The sequence below is a fragment of the Syngnathus acus genome, chromosome 14 (genome assembly GCF_901709675.1).
Source record: "Syngnathus acus chromosome 14, fSynAcu1.2, whole genome shotgun sequence".
Taxonomy (NCBI): domain Eukaryota; kingdom Metazoa; phylum Chordata; class Actinopteri; order Syngnathiformes; family Syngnathidae; genus Syngnathus; species Syngnathus acus.
In genome coordinates, this window is record NC_051099.1 from 9214586 (window position 1) to 9235106 (window position 20521).

Sequence of the window (20521 nt, forward strand, 5' to 3'; positions counted from 1 at the left end):
GGACTTCAAAGTTGGCGCTGGAGCTGGCCTGGTTTCGAATTTGCCAACAGATGCTGACGCTGGTGCGGTAACGAGTGCGTGGGCAGGTGGGTGGCTGGCAGCGCACCCAACATCGCAGCGGAGTCACACAACTTTCAGCTTGCTAAGTTGACACTTTGCGTGTTGATTGAAAATGAACACAAATCGTGGTCATTTTCAATGACAGCTTCTTCGGATTAAACCCCATTGAGTCCAAATACTCAATCGATGGCGAGTGCTAGTTTACAGTTGGCTATTTTGAGTGGTTCTTCATGGCTCTTCCGTCACCCAAAATGTTAGACTTCCGATTTTGTTACCGAAATCGCAGATACTCGATACTTCCAGCTGCCAAATACGACGTAAATAGACTTTTACAAGGTCTCCGTGTTCACGCCGGTCAGACAGCAACATCCCCATCAGACGACTCGTCGTTCCTTGGAACAAAGGTGACGCCCCGAGCAAATGACGCAGAGACGTATCAGCGGCATCGGCTTTGTCCTGACGAGAAACGCGCCTGCTCTCATATATCCGCTACCGGAGGGGTGACTTGAAGCTGGAAGTAAAACTCTTGGCTGCTGACATCATGCTACGGAGGTCACCTTTCACACCTCTGGCACCAGGGCTTGGGAGAACATTTTGAGCAAGCCAAACAGCCCCCCAAAAAGGCACAAGAGGGGCACAAGAGAAGCACGTGAGATCGAAGTGAGGGGGGTCACGGCTCCCAAAAGGCGGGAAGGTCCCCGCAACTATTGCGGTGTCGGTTTCCGTGTAACATGAGACGTGCGCCTCGCGCAGCAATCCAAGGCGTCAGATGTGCACAGCTGCCGCTGGAGCGCACAAGGTGGGCTTTTGTCGCCGCTGTTGTTGCTCTGCACTTTTACCAAAAATTGGGTGGCGATGGCCCAAGAGAGAGCCCCCCAAATATGAATGGACGTCACACGCAGATGGCCACATATGCCAACAACCTTTGTGTTTCTCACGAGGCTCCTTTGACGGGACGTTGCTGTTTTTGGGCGTGTCAGAGAAGCACAAGCGCCTGGCTGTCCAACTTGAACTCTCAACAAGCGTCCTGGCAAAACATTTGCTTAACAAGGGAGCAGACAAAAAGCGCACCAAGCGCAATCGGCTCGACGCTCGCGCACAAACAATTCAGAGACTGGAGCGACGGCAGAGAAATTCCCTCCCAGAAGGTGTGGGCTCAAACTACGCAGGCAGCTGCTTCTGGAAATAAAATCCCGCTCTGACATCAGTCCGACACGAGGAGAGCGCGCGCACACAAAAGCCTTAGGGAAAAAATGGCCTTTGGCTTCGGCTTTGATTGTCCCAAAACATCTGAGCCGAACCGAACCTTTCAAATGGGCCACGGCTGGGTCACTTTTGATTGGCTTGCAAGTTGTACAAGTTATTTCATTGTCAAGCCTTTTTGGGTTCAGGGTTTGTGCAAGCAAATCCGGGAGGGAGAAACGATGCAGCCCATTGCAGCATCTTGCTCTTTTCAGCTTCACATTTCCAAAGCGACCATCATGCGAGCTATCAGCAAATTGTTTTTGCAGCCCCGCAATGTCTGCTTTTCCAGTCATTCCACAGCACAGCCGCTTCTCTCATCCCATTTCCGCAAGTATGCTGCCATGAATGACACGCCTGGTCCCAAATTGCAGTTAGGGAAGCGGGACTCTGGTTTTAACGAAAACCCGGTTGGGCGGCTTCTCCGTCGGCGGCCGGCAAACTAATCCCAAAACAGACAGCTTTAGTTAGATTAGGTTGCCGTAAACCTAATTAAGACGAGGCAAAAATAAGGATAAGGGGAGTGTGGTTAGGGTAGGGGACGCTCCGGCCTCGATTTGTGTGCGGACGCTAAAAGCCGGCTTCGGTTACACGTCGCTTTTGACCGACGTCTACGCAAGCGCTCACGGCTCACCAGAAGGCAGGTAGGAAAAGTCACCACATGTTGTCCGTCATGTCGTTACGTTTGCATTCAGGCTGGGAGAAGCATCGTCTGCATGCTTTTTGATTTTGGGAGGCACATTTTCAACATTAGGGCTATTTTATGCTAGCTCTGCTCTATTTGCTTCACGACAACAAGCGAGTCCAGATTTCTGTCCAATCCCCCCCTTCTGTATTCCATGGATAATAGTCATTAATCGCCATTAATAGCATTACTGAATAAATCCACTTGAACTGACATTTAATGAGATGTTACTGCTGATCGCGAGTACAAAAAAAATAAAAAATCAAGCCAGACGTGACTCAAAGTCTTTGGGAGTCCGAGGAAATATTTTGGCAGCTTGTGGTTCGGATGGCGCCAAAGAAACCTCTATTGTCAAAAAACAAAATACGTACCGCGCCGCTGAGGCTCTTGAGAGACAAGGCAGCTCTGCGCTCAATCTAATTACACATTACAGAATATATATATATATATATCCCAGGTTGTTCCCCCAGGTGTTATCGTTAGCTAATGTGGGAAACGCAGGGTGCAAACATACAACAAACTGCTACTGCATACATAAACTAACATTAAACTTCCAGTTCAAACAAGTCATACGCCGGTGACAGAAACTATGAGAGTCGGGCAGCAGTCTTCGTGACTCCAAAAGATGAACGTACAAATGACGCAGTACAGTGGCGGCCAAACTGTAGTGGAGGATTCAAATCAACGTTAAATTCAGCAACTGAAAACATGACGCGTATTCAATTGTCAAATGTCTCTAATCGTCAGTTTGGACCGTAATAAAAAAATGTTTTTATTGTGCTTATATATTGAACATATCGGCAACAATTGGGAAAAAAGGGGGCGGGGCTTTTCTGTAACACTTGATGAAAATGTTCCAAACTGCAAATTATCGGTTAAATCAAGAGGCTTATTTAAAAACACCTTTAAAGCATTTGACAACAGCGAGTTTGTCCGCTGCGTTAAATCATTAATCAATTTTTTTAAAGTGATATACATAAAGCTATTTGTATAAAGTGAGTGTGTATTAATTACATACGTTCAAATTAACCATGCGATACAGGGAGCGACATGATACCAACAAGTTACGCGCACGAGACTGCGTAAAACCTTTCAAAGACTAGTCACAAATGAAAAAAAGTACCAAAAGTTGGTTTAATCTCACCGCTCCAGCCGTGAAGCGCGAGAAGGAGACACGCAAACACTCTTTGTTGCTGGAGAGTCATGACGTCCGTCGATGATCGCTGCACTCAAGCTACAAACAAGTGCGTCGGAGAGCGAGTTGGAAGAGTGCACCACGAAACCCGGAGAAGGAGGGGGAAGGGGAGGAAGGAGAGGAGGAGGAGGAGGAGGCGGGAGTAGTAGTAGGAGGAGGGGGGGAGCAAGGGTGGAGGAAGGTGACGAGGAAGTATTGAGAAAGGAAACGAGACTGAGGAAGGACGCAAGAAGACAGGAGACACTAGAAAGAAACGCGGACAGGAAAGAAGGTGATAAGGATATAAGTGAAGGACGCAAGAATAAGTGAAGGAGACAACACACGAGTATTTACATCTACTTATACACACGTACTTGATCCACATTTGAATGTGCTGAACAAACATTCATGACCAGTTTTCAATGAAATTGACAAGGCACTGCAGCTTGGACACAGGTGGCTATTCACTTGTTTTTTTACTTATCCCTTCCTTATTTGGGGGGGCAGATATTTTAATGCCAATTCGAAGGGAGTAGAATGATTTATTTTGCAATCATTTAATCATTTCCATTAGCTGTTTATATTTTAATATTGTGGTCTTGAAAAAAATAAGTCAGAGGCACACGGGTTGCTTCAAAATGCACTTTGATTCTTCCACGAGAGAGGGGGGCAAATAAATAAATAAATAGTCCTGCCTGTCTGAATTTGGTGGCTGCTATGGCAACCCTCAGTGCGCAATCAATTTGCTGAATGGGGGGGCTCGGCGCACGGTTGTCTTGCTGGGGCCGACTGCCTTTAAATAAAAATGAATTCTCTTTTTTCCTACACTCGGCGTGGGGCGTGAAGGTTTCAGCCTGACTAGTAGATGCAATCACGTCGCCCCCCTCCCCTTATTAAATGTTGCATATTTCATTGCGCTCTGCTCACAGTTGACATTAGCGTGAGTGCGCCCTGCTGCTGTGGGACTTCATTTGCTAATGATGGCGGGGAAGCAAGAGAGGCGTTTACAGCATTAACACTTGTTTTCGAGAGGGGCTCCTTTGACTCGCGCCTTTAGCTAAAACACTTGAATGAATTATGACACCCATAATCTCCGATTGGCATCGTTAGCAGGTAAAAAGTCCTCAGCAAATTTTAGGGTAAAGATACGATGCGACACGCAAACAAATATGTACGATCAGCTATAGGATGAGCATAGGTTCATCACTGAGTCAAAAATAAAAGGTTCCCCGCCCTTGTATTACGACCGCAAGAAAATAATGGAGTTCACTCGTTGGAGTTCATCACAAGGGTCATCCTTCCACCCCAAACTCGTTTAAGCACAACGTTCCCAAATAGCTGGAAGCCTACAATAGCGCAATCCGTCTTCACGAGTTGTGTCCCTAGACTTGTGTCCTCATAGCGCACAGCGTCGGATCCTCACCTTAATCAGAGACTCCTCTCGGTCCCCTTCAGGGCTTCACTTCTTCTTTCGTCTCCTTTGATCATGGCTGTGATCGAAGCTTCTCACCTCCCAGAGGAAGTGAGCGCGCGTCCGGCCCGCTCCAGATAACAAGCTTCCCTGGCGGACGAGCTTCTCAGGCCCCGACGGAGCGGCTCTTGATTTGCCTCCTGCAGGGAGGCCAGTTGGCTTGAAGACAGAAGACAGTTGCGGAACGGCTCCTTTAAGATTGGCCTGTGGCATATTTTAATTGAAAAATAGTTATATTTTTTAATCTAATGTATTATCATCATTTTGTGTAAGGTTTTGCCGCTCCGCAAAATGTCCCTTATCCAAAGACTGTACATTTCTTGTCAAGGAACTATGCTGCAGTGGGATGAGGCGCTTTATTTAGATAGAGGTAGTTATGTGGCACCACCCTATGGCTTATTGCAGGGGTGGCCAACCAGGCAGAGACTAAGAGCCACATTTTTTTTACTGCATTACCGCAAGGAGCCACATCATACACATGAGCACACATGAACTACCCCCCCCCCCCCCTCCGCCAACCAGACAGAGACTAAGAGCCATATTTTTTACTGTGTTACCGCAAAGAGCCACATCCTACAAATGAGCACACGTGAACTAACCCCCCCCCCCCCCCCCCCCCCCCCCCCCCCCCAGCTCGGTTTTAAATGGGCCACGTTTAGCTGTGCATTTTTCCCTGCCATTTTGAGAGCGAAATTGACACCAATTGTTTCCTCGAATGGGTTTGCCCCCCTTTCCTTTGCGGGAATTCACCTCATGCGCATTTGACGAAAATAGCATATTGAACTCAAGTGAAGCGAACACGCAGCGTTTGACGAAATTACCATATTGAACTCAAGCAAAGCGAACACGCACAAATAAATAAATAAATAAATAAATACAAAAAACAAATGTTGAGAAGAACGTAAAGGAGCTACATGGAACCAGGCAAGGAGCTGCATGCGGCTCGCGAGCCGCGGGTTGGCCACCCTTGGCTTATTGGGTGATTGAGAGCGCTTCATTTTGACAAAAGCACTGCCTTATATCTCTTCCATTCAATAAATAAAACTAAAGGTGAGGTCCACATCCTCGACTCAGTTTATCCCTGGGCTGCTCGCAGCTTCTAATGAGGCACATGAAAGCGGCCGGCGCGAACTGGCATAAGAGAATCCCCCCCTCCACCAACCTCGCCCTCCAGCCTGAACGCATACATTCACCCCCCCTCCCATCTTCAGAAAGTTCCGCCGCAGCAAATTGGGTGTAAAGCTGCTTTTCATCTTAAACTTTCAGATTTTATGCCCCCCCCCCCGACTCCTTTCATGTCTTTGTGTCAGAAAATGTTGAAATCACAGAGCAGACGACGTCGTGCGCAGTCACAGGAATCTCACAATTGTGAGCTCATGCATCTCAATGTGCGCGCAACGTGCTCGAACCTTGTGTTCGCATATCTGCAATTCCAAACGACGCTTGTGGCGCTCCAAATAATCACACAAAAATGACAGACTTAACTAGGGCCAAAACGGGAGGCAGCGTCTCAATGCCGCCATCTTGTGGACATTTTCGGACACTGCATTTTGTTCGCAGCTAGAAGGTGGTGGGTGAAATTTCAATCGTGCGTTTTCACTATCGCGAGCTATTTCGTCCAATGTATTTCACCAAGTGAAAGTGATGCATATTTGCCCTTCACAATTCCGATTCTAGCCGCAAAACACCAACAAGAAAAGCCGTGTGCACTGCAGCGTTGTCGAATCGATAACATTGAGTAGATAACCTAAAAGCAAGGTGCCTTGGTGGAGGAGTGCTTTTATTCAGCACGTTTTAAAGGCAAGCCATACACCAGAGGGACACACTTTCCTTCTTTAAAAGGTCTCCCAACGAAGGCCACTCGAGGAGAGCGGATAAGCTTTGCGGCGGTCAAACGGAGGTCGGGCAGGGGTCGAGACGCTCAAGTCCTACAAGGACTTGAGCTGGTTTGGCTTCATCGTGTACTTATGGTAGACCACCCCCAGTGTGGTGAAGAAGTTGCCCAGGAAGAGCGTCATGTAGGAGCAGCCGCACATCACCACCTCGGCCGCAAGCAAGCATTACGTTTTTCAAAAGCGCTTCAACATGGGAAGACAAAGGTATTCGGCCAGTCACACACCTGCCACTCTTTACATTCCGGCAGCCGGAACATCTTGAAGAGCGTGACGCTGTTGTACATCTGCCAGAACTGTGAGGATGACCGACAACACATTTTAGTCAAACCGGCACATCACTTTGCCTTCGCGAACAGAAACTACTCACTGGCAAACATTCTGACTAACATTATTGTGGTACATCTGTAAGTCTGTACTGTACAGCCCTTGTGGCCATGACACAATAAAGTGAAATAAAAAGCCACCCAAAAATGGTTCAAGTTCTTGGCCTTCTATTGAAATGCGCATTTGTTAATTTACACTTTCATCAAGTACAATATGAACGGGTGCCTGGTTATAAAACACAAATTTATGGCACTTCTGTTCATTTTAATGGGGAAGCATGATTTGCGTTAAAAGGTTTTTGTGTTGCAGGCTTGGCCGTGTAAAGAATTCAACTTGCATTCTCAAGGCACAACACGATTGAGCAGCGGGAGTTCAACTCACGTGACCGAAGAACAAGAATGGCAGCAGGAAGGTGAGCCCCCGCCACATCCAAGACTGAAAACCCTCTGAAGTAGCGCAAAAAAGAAGAAACCTGCATCAAAACTAGGAAGCTGTTCGTTGGTTTCGGGCAATTGTATTTTGCCACTCGCTCGATTTTGGCCACGTGCCAATACAGAGACGCGATATCGTACTGCAATGCCCTGCGAAGGAGCGAAACAAACCAACAGTGAGGTCCATGTTGTGTCGCTCTCCGAGGGCTCGTAGTCGGTAAAGGCAGCCACTCTGATAGTAGTACTGCAGAAACTGGACGAAACCTGAGACAAGAACAATCTGATCACATGCAAGGACGCGCAAGCTGCTCATGGCGCCAGCCACTTTACTTTGGTACAAGCAGTAGGAGAGGAACTGGTGCCGAAACATCTGGTACAGAATCCCCTCAGGCCTGCGAGCGGACACCGGCAAAATGTCACGTCGGGCGTGGGCTCGACCAGAGAGAAGTGAAGTCTACGCTCACCAAGTGAGCATGACTCCGGACAGGAAGGTCGACACGTAGTGATGGAACACCCACCAGCCTCGGATCCTGAAAGCGGACGGCGGCGAATGGTACGGCTCGGACGGTCATCAACGTGCGTTCGTCCGTCTCTGACGTTTGCCGAATGGCCTACCTGGAGCCGTTGTTGATGAGGATGCTCTCGCGGATAGTGAGCGTGCAGTAGTACCACACCAGGAGGAAGTTGAAGAGGGCGTCTAAAGCTCTGCCAGAATCAAGGCAAAGCTGGAGGCGGAGCCGCTGAAAGCGCAGCGGGCACTCTTTGACTCACCTGTAGCTGAACAAAAAGCAACAGGTGAAGGAGAAGAGGAAGAGGATGACCGTGAGGATCAGCTTAAACTTCTCGTATTCATCCTTGTAGGCAAATCTGCGCAGCGGAGATGGGGTTGGGAGACGTCAGCGCGTGCCCTGGAGGCGGTCGCCGTGACGATGGGCGGCACTCACTTTGACTGCTTATTGAGGAGTGTGACATTGACGTTTCCCAGAACCAGCGTAAGGTACAACCTGCAAAGGGGCATGCGAGCGCACATTCAACAAAGCGATGGGGCGACAAGAGCGAGCGAGGGGAAGCGTGCTACACATATGAAAGCACACCGCCACTCGGGTGCCCTTTGCTTCGAACCGAGGCAACCGAACCCGTTTGGCTTCGGGAGGAAGGCTTCCATCTCGGAGAAGGCGCGGGCTCGCTCGTCCGCCGCCGCCCGGATGTCAGCCACAGAGTCTGCTTCCACTGGACTCAACTTACGCCCGAGCTGCTCGGCCTCGCATCTAAAGACAGGAAGCGGCGCTGGCGTGAGAGCCTGCGCCACGACGCGTACCAGCGCCAAACAAGCCTACCGCACGAGCGACGACGAGAGTTCTTTAAGCTTCTTCCTGTGGCGGGCGATGGCAGAAGTGCAGCGGCTTTGCAATTTAGTGACTTCCTCCAGCTTCACCCGGTACAGGCGATGTGTGTCCTGAGGAGCCAACGGACCACGATTAGCTTTGCCAAGACTCTCGGCATTTAAACATAGAGTTTGTCTAGACCAGGGGTGGGCAATTCTGGTCCTTGAGGGCCGGTGTCCTGCATGTTTTATAGGTCTCCCTGCTGCAACACACCTGATTCAAATGATCAGGATTGTTATCCAGCTTCTGCAGACCTTGCTAATTATCTGACCATTTGAATCAGGTGTGTTGCAACAGGGTGACATAGAAAACATGCAGGACACCGGCCCTCGAGGACTGGAATTGCCCACCCCTGGTCTAGACTCTGCTCACAGCTAAACTCTGATCCTCCGGCCTCTCAGTTGAGAGCTTGCGCTTCCATGATACTTCCTTGACACCAAGTACTACTTGGTACAGGCTCCTGTCACCCTCTCAGAAAGAGCCCAAAAATAAATCTAGTATTACCTACTAAATTCAAATCCCAAAATAAAAAAGGTATTCAAAATTAGTCTGTATGAAATCGGACAGCGATAGTCTTAATATCTGAGCCCGAGTACACCAAAACTGCAATGCAGTGCGTCACAATCGCTAGGACTGTGGGGAAAGTGTTATTTCAATATCCATCCCTCCCTCCACACCGACTCACGATGTCCCGAGTCAAGGTCAGCAGCACACCGTCTCCACTGTAAACAGTGTTAACAGTGCACTGCTTCCCCCTCCTGAGACGCCGGATGGTGGACCAGAATTTCGTCGAAGCCGTCCATGGCCTCGCCAATCTCCTCCCATGCCCGGGTTTTTGCCTCAGCAACTGCCCAAACCGCGTTCCACTTGGCCATCCGGCACCTGTCGGCTGCCTCCAGAGACCCACAGGCCAAAATAAACTAATTAAAGTAACTATACTAGTACTTGTTTACGACGGTCCCGCTTTACGACATAAAAAAAACATACGACATTCGGAGATAAGTTTTTCAGTAAACTGTAATACATTTATGGCCCGATTTCGTTGGATACCCGCTGTACAATGACAATAAGGGCATTATATTCTGCAGATATATTCGGGTTACGTCGCCGACATAGTACGTAACATCGTCGGAAACCGAGGTGGTGACAACGACGTCATTACACAAGAGGTATGTTTCATTATTCGTTCGCGTGTAGCCCAAAGCCAAAATAAAAGCGGCCTGGGAAGAAAACTAATACAATATTTAAAAAACACACACAAGGATCATGACGTCAACTCCAAGTTAGCCTCCGGGCTCCCTCTGTTGACATCGAGTCCAAAGCCTACAAACGGTGGAGAACTCACTTGAATATGTTGATAGTCCTTCTCCAAATCTCCCCACTCGCGTAAACACTCCGACACACCGGTCGGACTGAACAACATTTCGGCTCTTACTGGAGGAATGTAAAGTACGTGAAGGAAAAACGTGCAGGACTGACGAAAGTCAAGTACAGCTCGCTGCAGAACCAATGGTGGAGCTGCCCCAGAAAAAGTCCAGCCCACCAGAATCAATCCCTCCCACAGCCAGCATTGATTTAAAGTAGTGTTGTTTACTTATTGTTTTTGGTTATGTTATTTTCTGTTTAAGGCGGCTCGGTGGGGCACTGGGTAGTATGTCCGCCTCACAGTTAGGAGGGTGCGGGTTCGATTCCACCTCCGGCCCTCCCTGTGTGGAGTTTGCATGTTCTCCCCGGGCCCGCGTGGGTTTTCTCCGGGCACTCCGGTTTCCTCTCACATCCCAAAAACATGCTTGGTAGGCCGATTGAAGACTCCAATTTGTCCCTAGGTGTGAGTGCGAGTGCAAATGGTTGTTTCTCTCTGTGTGCCCTGCGATTGGCTGGCAACCGGTTCAGGGTGTCCCCCGCCTACTGCCCGATGACGGCTGGGATAGACTCACGCGACCCCCGTGGGAACTAAGCGGTTCAGAAAATGGATGGATGGATTTTTTGTTTATTGTTCTGTTTAGTTTACTGGTGTGGCAATGTAAAAGAAAGTTATCAATATTGATGTTTATTGTAAACATTCAGTCATTCATCCATCCATTTTGTATACCGCTTGTTCCCACGGGGGTCGCAGGGGTGCAGCAGTCATCGGGCAGGAGAGGCGGCGGACACCCTGAATCGGTTGCCAGCCAATCGCAGGGCACACAGAGAGGAACAACCATAGGGGCACTAGGGGCAATTTGGAATGCTCAATCGGCCTACCAAGCATGTTTTTGGGATGTGGAAGGAAACCGGGGGAGCCGGAGAAAACCCACACGGGCACGGGGAGAGTATGCAAACCAGGGCCGGTTCTAGGAATGCACATAAGAGTGGGCAGTCAGAAATGTGAAGGGGGCATGTTCTTTTTTTTTTTTTTTTTACACATTTTAACACTGTTAGTGTTTTCTTCACGGCAGTTGTTAGCTGTGTGTCCAGATCTCAACCTGGAGAAGTGGATTGCACTCTGTCAGGCCTCTACACCAGGGGTGTCAAACTCATTTTCTTTCGCGGGCCGCATTGTAGTCGTAGCTTCTTTCGGAGGGCCATTATAACCCAAATAAATGTATGAGCACTTCATATTATATACAGTAAAAGCTATAAAACAAACTGACAAATAACTCATTTTCAATTCAGACGAGTAAAAACTGGTCAAATATTTAAAAAAAAGATATTAAAAGTGAAGACAATTTGCAATTCTAGTCATGACACACAAATTTGACGCACAATTTGTCTTTGCGGGCCACAAAATGATGTGGCGGGCCGTATCTGGCCCCCGGGCCTTGAGTTTGACACAGGTGCTCTACACTAAGACCTGTCCAGCTTGGGTGTCCCACCTGAAGATTAAAGCTTCTGCTGGTATTGCTCTTAGGGTCACTGAGGCACGCAAACCCCCTGACCACAATAAGGTGGCAATCTCTCAGGGGGGGAACATATAATATGAATGTTATATTAACTATTATTTGAGTTTTCGTTAATCATTAGTTATATCACGGGTCATTACGACGAGTTTGGTGGAGTTTTTACTGCTTCTTCCAACTCCTACCACGCTGACTGTAACTTGGCACTCTCTGGCTGCGTCTTGCCTCATTTGCATACTCACAGTGATTGGATGTTTACGGAGGGGCGCGGAGTCCTGACAGCAGGCTGTGTGAGGACACACACTGCACCGACATGAGAGAAGAGAGGGGGCTGATTAACGTGTGTTTCTATCAGCGGATTTTTCACTTCTAAAAGTTTGATTCGAGGGGGCAGGACATCTGTTTGAGGGGGCGTTGCCCCCTCTTGCTCCTGCGTAGAGCCGGCACTGATGCAAACTCCACACAGGGCGGGCTGGAGGTGGAATCGAACCCGCACCCTCCTAACTAGTGTTGGCTCGTGAGTGAACGATTCGTTCAAGAAGAACAACTCTTTCCAGTGAACGAGAGTGAACGAATCACTTCCTAAAGTGATTCGTTCTTTTTTCCTTTCATATATAACTTCAACCAGTAGATGTCAGTAATGCCCATTGCAGCTGGTGCTACCTCGCCGTAAAACAAAACGAAGAAGGAAATCAGCCAATCAGCAGCGCCAGCGAGTGTTAGATGGAGGAGGGACTTTACGAGTCAGTGACGTAACTTCCCGTTCACGAACGAGTCGTGAATTGCATTTCCCGTTCACCAACCAACGAATCTGTGAATGAACGAATCTGTGAATGAACGAATCACTCACTGAGTGAATCACTCACTGAGTGAATCACTCACTGAGTGAATCACTCACTGAGTGAATCACTCACTGAGTGAATCACTCACTGAGTGAATCACTCACTGAGTGAATCACTCACTGAGTGATTCAAATTTCCAGTTCACCGCGAGAACGGATCAGTGAGGGAACGAATCCTGGCTTTCCCGTTCGCGAACGAGTCAATGAGTGAAATGCCTTCTTGTCCATCAACGGATCAGTCAGTGAATATGTTGCGTCTCCTGGCATGAACTATGGAAGCCAGAATGTAGATTTACGATTTATAGTAGGTTTTAAATAACGTGTATGCATATATATGCCTAAATGTTGTTATCCAATATATCGACTGCAGTTCCACATTAGATTGCTGGTTTGAAATGTACTTTTATTATTATTATTATTATAAACATTTATGTTATAACTTGTCTGTCTGGTGTTTTATTCCTTGTTTTTATATTCGCCATTCAAAACATAAAAATCAGACATTTGGTTAACTGCTTTATATGACAATATGTATGTGTTTTACGTTGTTATATGAGTTGGTGTCCCCAAAATGAACAAATGTCGGCATAACGGTTTTTTTCAACCTTTTATTCAAACACAAACACATTCGATATATAATAACACCATCAACTACAAGCCAACAAAAACAAAATTAAAACATCAATGTCGGCATAAAGTGTGTCGGCTGGCAATGGTATAGCGGCAATGCTGTCTGTCACTCACTCGTGAATCTTCGCGAACGACCAATCAGCAGCGCCAGCGAGCGATAGATGGAGGAGGGACTTTACGAGTCAGTGACGTAATTTCCCGTTCATGAACGAGTCAGTGACGCAATTTCCCGTTCACGACCGGGTGAGAGACTGTTGCCAACGGATCAGTGTGTAAGTGTTGTATTATAGAAAGAAATGTGTTAATTACCCGAGCCAATTATTATTATATATAATAATTGGGGGGGGGGGGGGGGGTTGTGTAGTTGTATTGTTTGATGTGTATGGGTTGTTTCCACTGGATGTAAAAAAACAAAAAAAACAAAAACGTATCAGTGTGTGTGTGGGGGTTAGGGGGGATTCATTGAACGATTCGTTTGAAGGAATCTTTTGAGTGAACTGATTCTAATGATTCAGTTCACCTAAAAGAACTGGAATGCACATCACCACTCCTAACTGTCAGGCGGACGTGCTAAAAATATGCATGGGTAGGCTCCAGCACGCCCCGACCCCCGTGGGGACAAGCGGTACAGAAAATGGATGGATGAATTATTATTATTATTATTATTAAGGTCTGCTTTTCTCTCCTTTTAGAACCGAATAGTAAACTTTGGCTGTTGGGCGTCATGTAACTCATTCAAACAAAAATGATTTTCGGTTTCAGCTTTCAAAATAAAATATACATGTTTATTAATATTAACAATAATTTTATTCTTTTAAGGTCTGCTTTTCTCTCCCTTTAGAACCGGGAAGTAAACGTTGAAGCATGTTAATGTGCAACACGAGCGGGCCAATCAAATGTCTAGCAGAAGGATAGGGTGGGAGATGCTGCTTGTTTTGTAATATACTGTAATCTATTTTGTTCTGAAATGGTTTTCGGAGTGAGTATCTGAGCTGAGTTTCAGATTCACGGATGACTAAGAGGTTGTAAAAACAACAAAAATACAACACACGCATATGAACAAGACCGCATGATGAATAATCCCAATTACTTGTAGAGATTTAAAAATGAAATATTGTGCAGTTGCCGGTGTAGCGGATGTTGTCAAACGGAGTCGGTCAGGCGCATGCGCAACACCAGAGCTGTCAGGAAAATGGCGGCGCCCGTCGATTTGGAGCTGAAGAAGGTAATTCCTCATATAAAGACGCATGGACAACATGTACGACGGATTGTTTTGCTATTCGAGTCTCGACCGATGCCTCACGTGTCTTTGCGTGTAAGCTTCGAAATGTTCATAGATGGGAATGGCAACGGTTGTGCGCCGAGACTGACGGGCGATCAGTCCATTGTTTACTAGTCGTTGATTGACCGCGAGGCCGGTGCGTGTATATAGAAAATAATGTTGCGGATGTGAAGGCGTGGTCCGGGTCGCCCTTTGAATGCAAGTAAGCGAGTTGGTGTTTGCGGGCGTCAGGCCTTCTCGGAGCTGCAGGTTAAGATGATCGACACACAGCAGAAGGTGAAGCTGGCCGACCTGCAGATCGAGCAGCTGACGCACGTGCAGAAGCACGCCAACCTCACTCACGCAGAGATCAACACGCTCACCGACAGCACGCGCATGTACGAGGGCGTTGGACGCATGTGAGTCTCCCAGCCGTCCACCTGCCAGCGATCCACACTCTGACCGCCTTCATGCACTTCAGGTTTATTCTGCAGTCCAAGGACGACATCACGCAGCAGCTCAAGGTCAAGCAGAAGACGGCTGAGGAGAAAATCAAGGAACTGGAGGTAGCTGCTTCATTTCACGTTGCACCCTTTAAGCTCAGCCATGAGTGATTTCCTGTGACGAGCTTTCCGTTGCATGTTTTGTGCATCCCAGCAGAAAAAGGTGTACCTGGAACGCAGCGTCAAGGAGGCAGAGGACAACATTCGGGAGATGCTGCTGTCCCGGAGAGCTCAGTAATTGCTCCGTCTTGGACTCGAGCTCAATAAAGCACTTGTCACCACCTGATTGATTGCTCATTGATTAGCCCGGGGTTGGGATGGGACAGCAAAGGTTTATTGTGGAAAGACGGTGCGGCGCAGTCACGTGTTGTTGGGCTTGTTGACAAAGTTGATGGAGTAGGAGCCCGTGTTGGTGTCCTGGTTGACCTGGAAGTTGCTGGTGGATAGGCCGAACGGTCGCAGGACCATGTTCCCCAGCTCCTTCAGCTTACCTGCCCGAGGCCAATAAAGGTCATGGATCATCAGTCCCGATTACAAATGCGGACAACGTGGCTTCCTACCTAACATTTCTTCCTTCAGCTTCTCGTTCTTCTCATGGATCTGCTGAGGTAAGCTCTGTGGAGACAGGAAGGAGTTGGACTTGCAGATCAGAACCCCAAACAAACAAAAGAGCCTGCTCCAACAACTCGTCCCATCCCCAATTAAAACAGCAACTCCGAAATTTTGGCCTGAACTCACCACGCAGGCCCGCCTGGCCGCCGCCTGCCCAGGGTCTTGCTCCAGAACCTTCTGGTAGTCGTCCAGCGCCTTCTCCAGCTGCTCTGTCTGCTCGTAGAGCTCAGCCCTCCTCAGCAAGGCCTTCAGGTAGTCTGGCTTCAGCTCCAACGCTAGCAGCAGAGCCATGAAGTCAATTCGGCTGGCAGCCCTCCACCGTTAGCTTGAGAAAATGGCCGTCACTCACCTCTGGAGCAATCGGCAATCCCGTCATCCTTCCGGTCCTGATGCAAGAGGGTTAACATTCCTGTTTTAGTACAACTATTCCTATTAATGCATGGCTGGCGCCACCTCGTCCGTAAGCTGGCGTGTCCACTTGGGAGACTTTGCTTACTCGCGCCGGAGTAAACGTGTTAGCATGAGCGTGCTGCCTTACCAGGTGCAGTCGGGCAGCCGCTCTGTTTGAGAACAGGATGGCTTGATCTTGGCTGAAACAGCGCGGACACAACACCAACGCTTGCGTGTAGCTCTGCTCCGCCAGAGACCAATCTGCGCAAACACACGCAACGCAGCTCAAAAGTGACGCGTGTACTATGCTGGTGAATATGATGCTCGAGCTGACCTCCATTTTTAAAGTGGCAATTTCCTTCCTCCTTCAAGACGAGACTGTGCAATCGTCGGCTCTGAGGTGACAAAAAGGTGACGGCGGTGGCCCATCAGAGCGTGCAGGTGTGTTTTTGACATCAAACTTCACCTGCTTTTACCTCCTTTTCCTCCTCTGTCAATTTCTCCTCTTCCTCCTTCTGATGCTCATCTTCCACTTCTTCTCCGCGCTCCTTCAAGTCGTCATTGGAATCGTTCAGCGTGTCCTCAAGCGGTTCTATTCTTGTGTCGTCCGGCGTCTCGCGTCTCATGTCTGTCTTGGCGTGTCGTCCGTCCCGGTCTCCCCGGTCCGGATGCTCCAAAGTCTCTTGGCAGTCAAAAAAGTCCTCCCGGTCCACAGCGTCCTCCTCGCTACATCTCAGCTCATCCGCTGGCCTGCTCATCCTCAACAAATGAACAACAGAGAGGAGACTACTAATTTGACAGATTTTACTTGAAGTAAAAATTTTCAGAACCTTCATAATGCCCATGTTCACAACCTTGAAGAGGCCTCCCAGAACCTTTCTGATCCCAACTAGAGACTCGTTGAAAATTGTAATACTATCAATTTTTTTCTATCACCACTTGAACTTGAAGAAAATTCAGACTCGAAGAACCACCAGAACCTTTCACAACAAGCGACTGACTAAGTGATGGATTTTAATGATTTGTTTTATGTCGCACGTACGCACACACACAGGACAGAATACAATGAATTTGTTTCCAGACAATCAAGAGAAATTAACGTGTTCGTAGTTTTTTGCGGAATTGTTGTTATTCGTGCTTCGGATTCAAAGATGACCATTGACTAGATCGATGAGCAGGGATTGTGGGTCTGACTGATGAGGCCAATCCAGGCCCTGAAGGCTTCCCCACATGTGGGACATGTGGGTGTAGTCGCTGTAATGGAGGCAGCTCGGGCATTGGCTTCAGCACGTTTTCTCAGCACGTTTTCTCAGCACGTCTTACGTCGCATGAATCTCCCAGTTGTTGGTGTCGATGCTGAGGTTTCTGAGGGAAGCTTTCAGGCCGTCTTTAAAGCGTTTCTTCTATCCTCCCACTGTCCGTTTGCCCTGGCACAACTCGCCGTACAACAGCTATTTCGGCAGTCAGGCATCCTCACGACGTGCCCAGCCCATCTGACCTGTGCTTTCTGTAAGAGGGTATCTGACCTGTATATAGACGATGGGCATGCCAACTCGCTCAAGGACCTTCGTCAGGGATGAGAATGGCAAATGTGAAAAAGCACGTAAAAGTAGCGAGGGGGGGGGGGGGGGGGGGTCTACGCTGTCGCGGCGGGCGGGGGAATACCCGCGAGAGTCGCCGAGGCTAACGTTGCCCGGCCAGCTAGCCGGCCGCTCCCCCCATATACAGTGCCTTGCGAAAGTATTCGGCCCCATTGAACCTTTCGACATTTCGCCACATTTCAGGCTTCAAACATAAAGATATAAAATTTTAATTTTTTGTCAAGAATCAACAAGTGGGACACAATCGTGAAGTGGAACGAAATTTATTGGATAATTTAAACTTTTTTAACAAATAAAAAACTGAAAAGTGGGGCGTGCAATATTATTCGGCCCCTTTACTTTCAGTGCAGCAAACTCACTCCAGAAGTTCAGTGAGGATCTTTGAATGATCCAATGTTGTCCTAAATGACTGATGATGATAAATAGAATGCACCTGTGTGTAATCAAGTCTCCGTATAAATGCACCTGCTCTTTGATAGTCTCAGGGTTCTGTTTAAAGCGCAGAGAGAACCATGAAGACAAAGGAACACACCAGGCAGGTCCGAGATACTGTTGTGGAGAAGTTTAAAGCCGGATTTGGATACAAAAAGATTTCCCAAGCTTTAAACATCTCAAGGAGCACTGTGCAAGCAATTATATTGAAATGGAAGGAGTATCAGACCACTGCAAATCTACCAAGACCCGGCCGTCCCTCCAAACTTTCATCTCAAACAAGGAGAAGACTGATCAAAGATGCAGCCAAGAGGCCCATGATCACTCTGGATGAACTGCAGATAACTACAGCTGAGGTGGGAGAGTCTGTCCATAGGACAACAATCCGTCGTGCACTGCACAAATCTGGCCTTTATGGAAGAGTGGCAAGAAGAAAGCCATTTCTCAAAGATATCCATAAAAAGTCTCGTTTAAAGTTTGCCACAAGCCACCTGGGAGACACACCAAACATGTGGAAGAAGGTGCTCTGGTCAGATGAAACCAAAATCAAACTTTTTGGCCACAATGCAAACCGATATGTTTGGCGTAAAAGCAACACAGCTCATCACCCTGAACACACCATCCCCACTGTCAAACATGGTGGTGGCAGCATCATGGTTTGGGCCTGCTTTTCTTCAGCAGGGACAAGGAAGATGGCTAAAATTGATGGGAAGATGGATGGAGCCAAATACAGGACCATTCTGGAAGAAAACCTGTTGGAGTCTACAAAAGACCTGAGACTGGGACGGAGATTTATCTTCCGACAGGACAATGATCCAAAACATAAAGCCAAATCTACAATGGAATGGTTCACAAATAGACGTATCCAGGTGTTAGAATGGCCAAGTCAAAGTCCAGACCTGAATCCAATCGAGAATCTGTGGAAAGAGCTGAAGACTGTTCACAAACGCTCTCCATCCATCCAACCTCACTGAGCTCGAGCTGTTTTGCAAGGAAGAATGGGCAAGAATTCCAGTCTCTCGATGTGCAAAACTGATAGAGACATACCCCAAGCGACTTGCAGCTGTAATTGCAGCAAAAGGTGGCGCTACAAAGTATTAGCGCAAGGGGGCCGAATAATATTGCACGCCCCACTTTTCAGTTTTTTATTTGTTAAAAAAGTTTAAATTATCCAATAAATTTTGTTCCACTTCACGATTGTGTCCCACTTGTTGATTCTTGACAAAAAATTAAACTTTCATATCTTTATGTTTGAAGCCTGAAATGTCGCGAAATGTTGAAAGGTTCAAGGGGGCCGAATACTTTCGCAAGGCACTGTATAAAAAAAATAATCTTGTCAAGGGATTTACACGATTCACGAAAATACTTTCGACGGAAATCCGCGGAAAATTCTCATCCCTGCTTCGTGGATTTTGTCCTGCCATTTGATGCGGAGGAGTCTGCGGAGGAGTCTGCGGAGGCAACTTGGGTGGAGATAGTTGAGCTGTTGGGCGTGTCTACTGGAGACCATCCAGGTCTCGCTGGCGTAGAGAAGGATGGTAAGAACCACTCTGCGGTAGACCTACACCTTAGTGGACAGACTGAGTCCCGTTCGCTCCCACACGTTCTCACGGAGTCTCCCGAAAGCAGCGCTGGTCTTAGCGATCCTGATGGTGACCTCAACGTGGATGTTCACCGCTCGTAAGAGGGTACTGCCTAGCTAGGTGAAGTTGTCCATTGCCTGTAGCTTCTGCCCTTTGACTGTGATATGAGGCTACAGGTACGGCTTTCCTGGGGCAGGCTCGTACACTACTTCAATATTTTTGGTACTGCGGAATTACGATGCTTACGAACGGAGTAAAGGCTAAAAAGTCGACAGACATGTTTGCAAACAGCTACTGTCGTGATCTCAAATAACAGTTGGACATCTAAACGTTTTCACAAAATGACATTAAGAGGACAAACAAACTTAACCGACCACATCGTCTGATTAGTTGACTTACCTGTTAGCAACGCGAGCCCTCTATGAATTATCCAAAGCACTTCCGGGTTGTTCTTCGTCGTCGTCCGCTTTCCTCAGTACGTTCATCTTACCCGGCTTCTGTTTTGAGAAAAAAGGGCTCATTCTGGTGCAGAGCAAAACAGATGCGTTTGTCGTTTAGAAATGTTAAATTAATTTTTTTTATACTTGCAAGACAATTCTGGTCTTTTGTTTTAATAGATGTGACAATATGGCTAGTTATCACCTTGTGTGGGCAAGTCAATGAATTACTATCATCAAATAAATATTCTTGATATTGACTCAATGAATTACTATCATCAAATAAATATTCTTGATATTGACTTTATGATTGAAAAAAACATTTTAACCGGTTAATGTAAAAAGAAATGTATAAAAGACCTAATTTATTTGAGCGATTTCTGAAGGTGAAGCAAATCTCATCTGCGCACGCTCTAATCGTTCAAATCCAAGTTTATTCCAGTCAATTAATTAAAAACGTAACTAATCCTAACTGTCAAGCCTCAACAGAGAGTAGAGTATCAAACGACACAGGCATGTTGAAAATTGATTAAAAAAACACAGAGGTTGAAATGGTCCAAATCCCCGCTTTCGGCGTTGCTTTCGACCAGTTTTAAATTTGGTAGTCATTACCTTACCCACAATGCAACCCAGAGATCTGCAAGTGGCTTATTTGAAACAAGTAACGTTTTTGAATAAACAAATA

At 47.4% G+C, this 20521-nt stretch overlaps 3 protein-coding genes across 15 annotated transcripts in view; 1 reads left to right on the forward strand and 2 right to left on the reverse strand.

The window, feature by feature from the left end:
• The window catches only part of LOC119133919 (cell surface glycoprotein MUC18-like), a 34575-nt gene extending 24398 nt beyond the window's left edge, over positions 1 to 10177 (reverse strand). For 4 of the 11 annotated variants that reach the window (XR_005100214.1, XM_037270194.1, XM_037270196.1 and 1 more), the window contains exons 1-9: positions 10013 to 10175; positions 8620 to 8738; positions 8419 to 8550; positions 8227 to 8286; positions 8054 to 8149; positions 7898 to 7987; positions 7747 to 7812; positions 7613 to 7674; positions 7454 to 7546 (exon numbers count right to left, since the gene is read on the reverse strand). Coding sequence is in view for 9 of the 11 variants with exons in the window: in XM_037270194.1 (XP_037126089.1) it covers positions 7454 to 7546; positions 7613 to 7674; positions 7747 to 7812; positions 7898 to 7987; positions 8054 to 8149; positions 8227 to 8286; positions 8419 to 8550; positions 8620 to 8738; positions 10013 to 10090 (796 nt within the window). In the remaining 2 variants the exon portion in view is untranslated. Of the gene's footprint in view, positions 1 to 7453; positions 7547 to 7612; positions 7675 to 7746; positions 7813 to 7897; positions 7988 to 8053; positions 8150 to 8226; positions 8287 to 8418; positions 8551 to 8619; positions 8739 to 10012 lie in introns of all 11 variants that reach the window. The other 7 variants (XM_037270202.1, XM_037270200.1, XM_037270199.1 and 4 more) reach the window with 5 other exon arrangements.
• Positions 10178 to 14131: 3954 nt separating this feature from the next.
• pfdn1 (prefoldin subunit 1) lies at positions 14132 to 15067 on the forward strand. Of its 2 annotated transcripts, none has more exons than XM_037270345.1 (4): positions 14132 to 14242; positions 14531 to 14697; positions 14760 to 14844; positions 14939 to 15067. In XM_037270345.1, exons 1-4 carry the CDS (start codon positions 14183 to 14185, stop codon positions 15017 to 15019), a joined length of 393 nt encoding a protein of 130 aa, XP_037126240.1. In that variant the 5' UTR covers positions 14132 to 14182; the 3' UTR covers positions 15020 to 15067. The 2 variants fall into 2 exon arrangements, with proteins under 2 accessions (XP_037126240.1, XP_037126239.1); XM_037270344.1 differs by having other exon boundaries at positions 14936 to 15063.
• On the reverse strand, positions 15068 to 19896 carry ttc1 (tetratricopeptide repeat domain 1). Of its 2 annotated transcripts, none has more exons than XM_037270303.1 (8): positions 19799 to 19896; positions 16260 to 16542; positions 16118 to 16178; positions 15932 to 16044; positions 15743 to 15779; positions 15523 to 15668; positions 15342 to 15396; positions 15068 to 15272 (listed from the first exon to the last, which is right to left on the reverse strand). In XM_037270303.1, exons 2-8 carry the CDS (start codon positions 16539 to 16541, stop codon positions 15142 to 15144), a joined length of 825 nt encoding a protein of 274 aa, XP_037126198.1. In that variant the 5' UTR covers position 16542; positions 19799 to 19896; the 3' UTR covers positions 15068 to 15141. The 2 variants fall into 2 exon arrangements, with proteins under 2 accessions (XP_037126198.1, XP_037126197.1); XM_037270302.1 differs by having other exon boundaries at positions 15520 to 15668.
• Positions 19897 to 20521: the final 625 nt, after the last annotated feature.

What these genes read in the sequence shown, in the direction of transcription:
- pfdn1 (XM_037270344.1), top strand. Translation starts at nt 14,183, where the DNA reads ATGCGCAACACCAGAGCTGTCAGGAAAATGGCGGCGCCCGTCGATTTG. An exon ending in TCGATTTGGAGCTGAAGAAG is followed by an intron (nt 14,243 to 14,530) that starts GTAATTCCTCAT and finishes TGCGGGCGTCAG; the next exon opens with GCCTTCTCGGAGCTGCAGGT. An exon ending in TACGAGGGCGTTGGACGCAT is followed by an intron (nt 14,698 to 14,759) that starts GTGAGTCTCCCA and finishes CATGCACTTCAG; the next exon opens with GTTTATTCTGCAGTCCAAGG.
- ttc1 (XM_037270302.1), bottom strand. Translation starts at nt 16,541, where the DNA reads ATGAGCAGGCCAGCGGATGAGCTGAGATGTAGCGAGGAGGACGCTGTG. An exon ending in TGACAGAGGAGGAAAAGGAG is followed by an intron (nt 16,179 to 16,259) that starts GTAAAAGCAGGT and finishes TTGTCACCTCAG; the next exon opens with AGCCGACGATTGCACAGTCT. An exon ending in TTGCCACTTTAAAAATGGAG is followed by an intron (nt 16,045 to 16,117) that starts GTCAGCTCGAGC and finishes GTGTTTGCGCAG; the next exon opens with ATTGGTCTCTGGCGGAGCAG.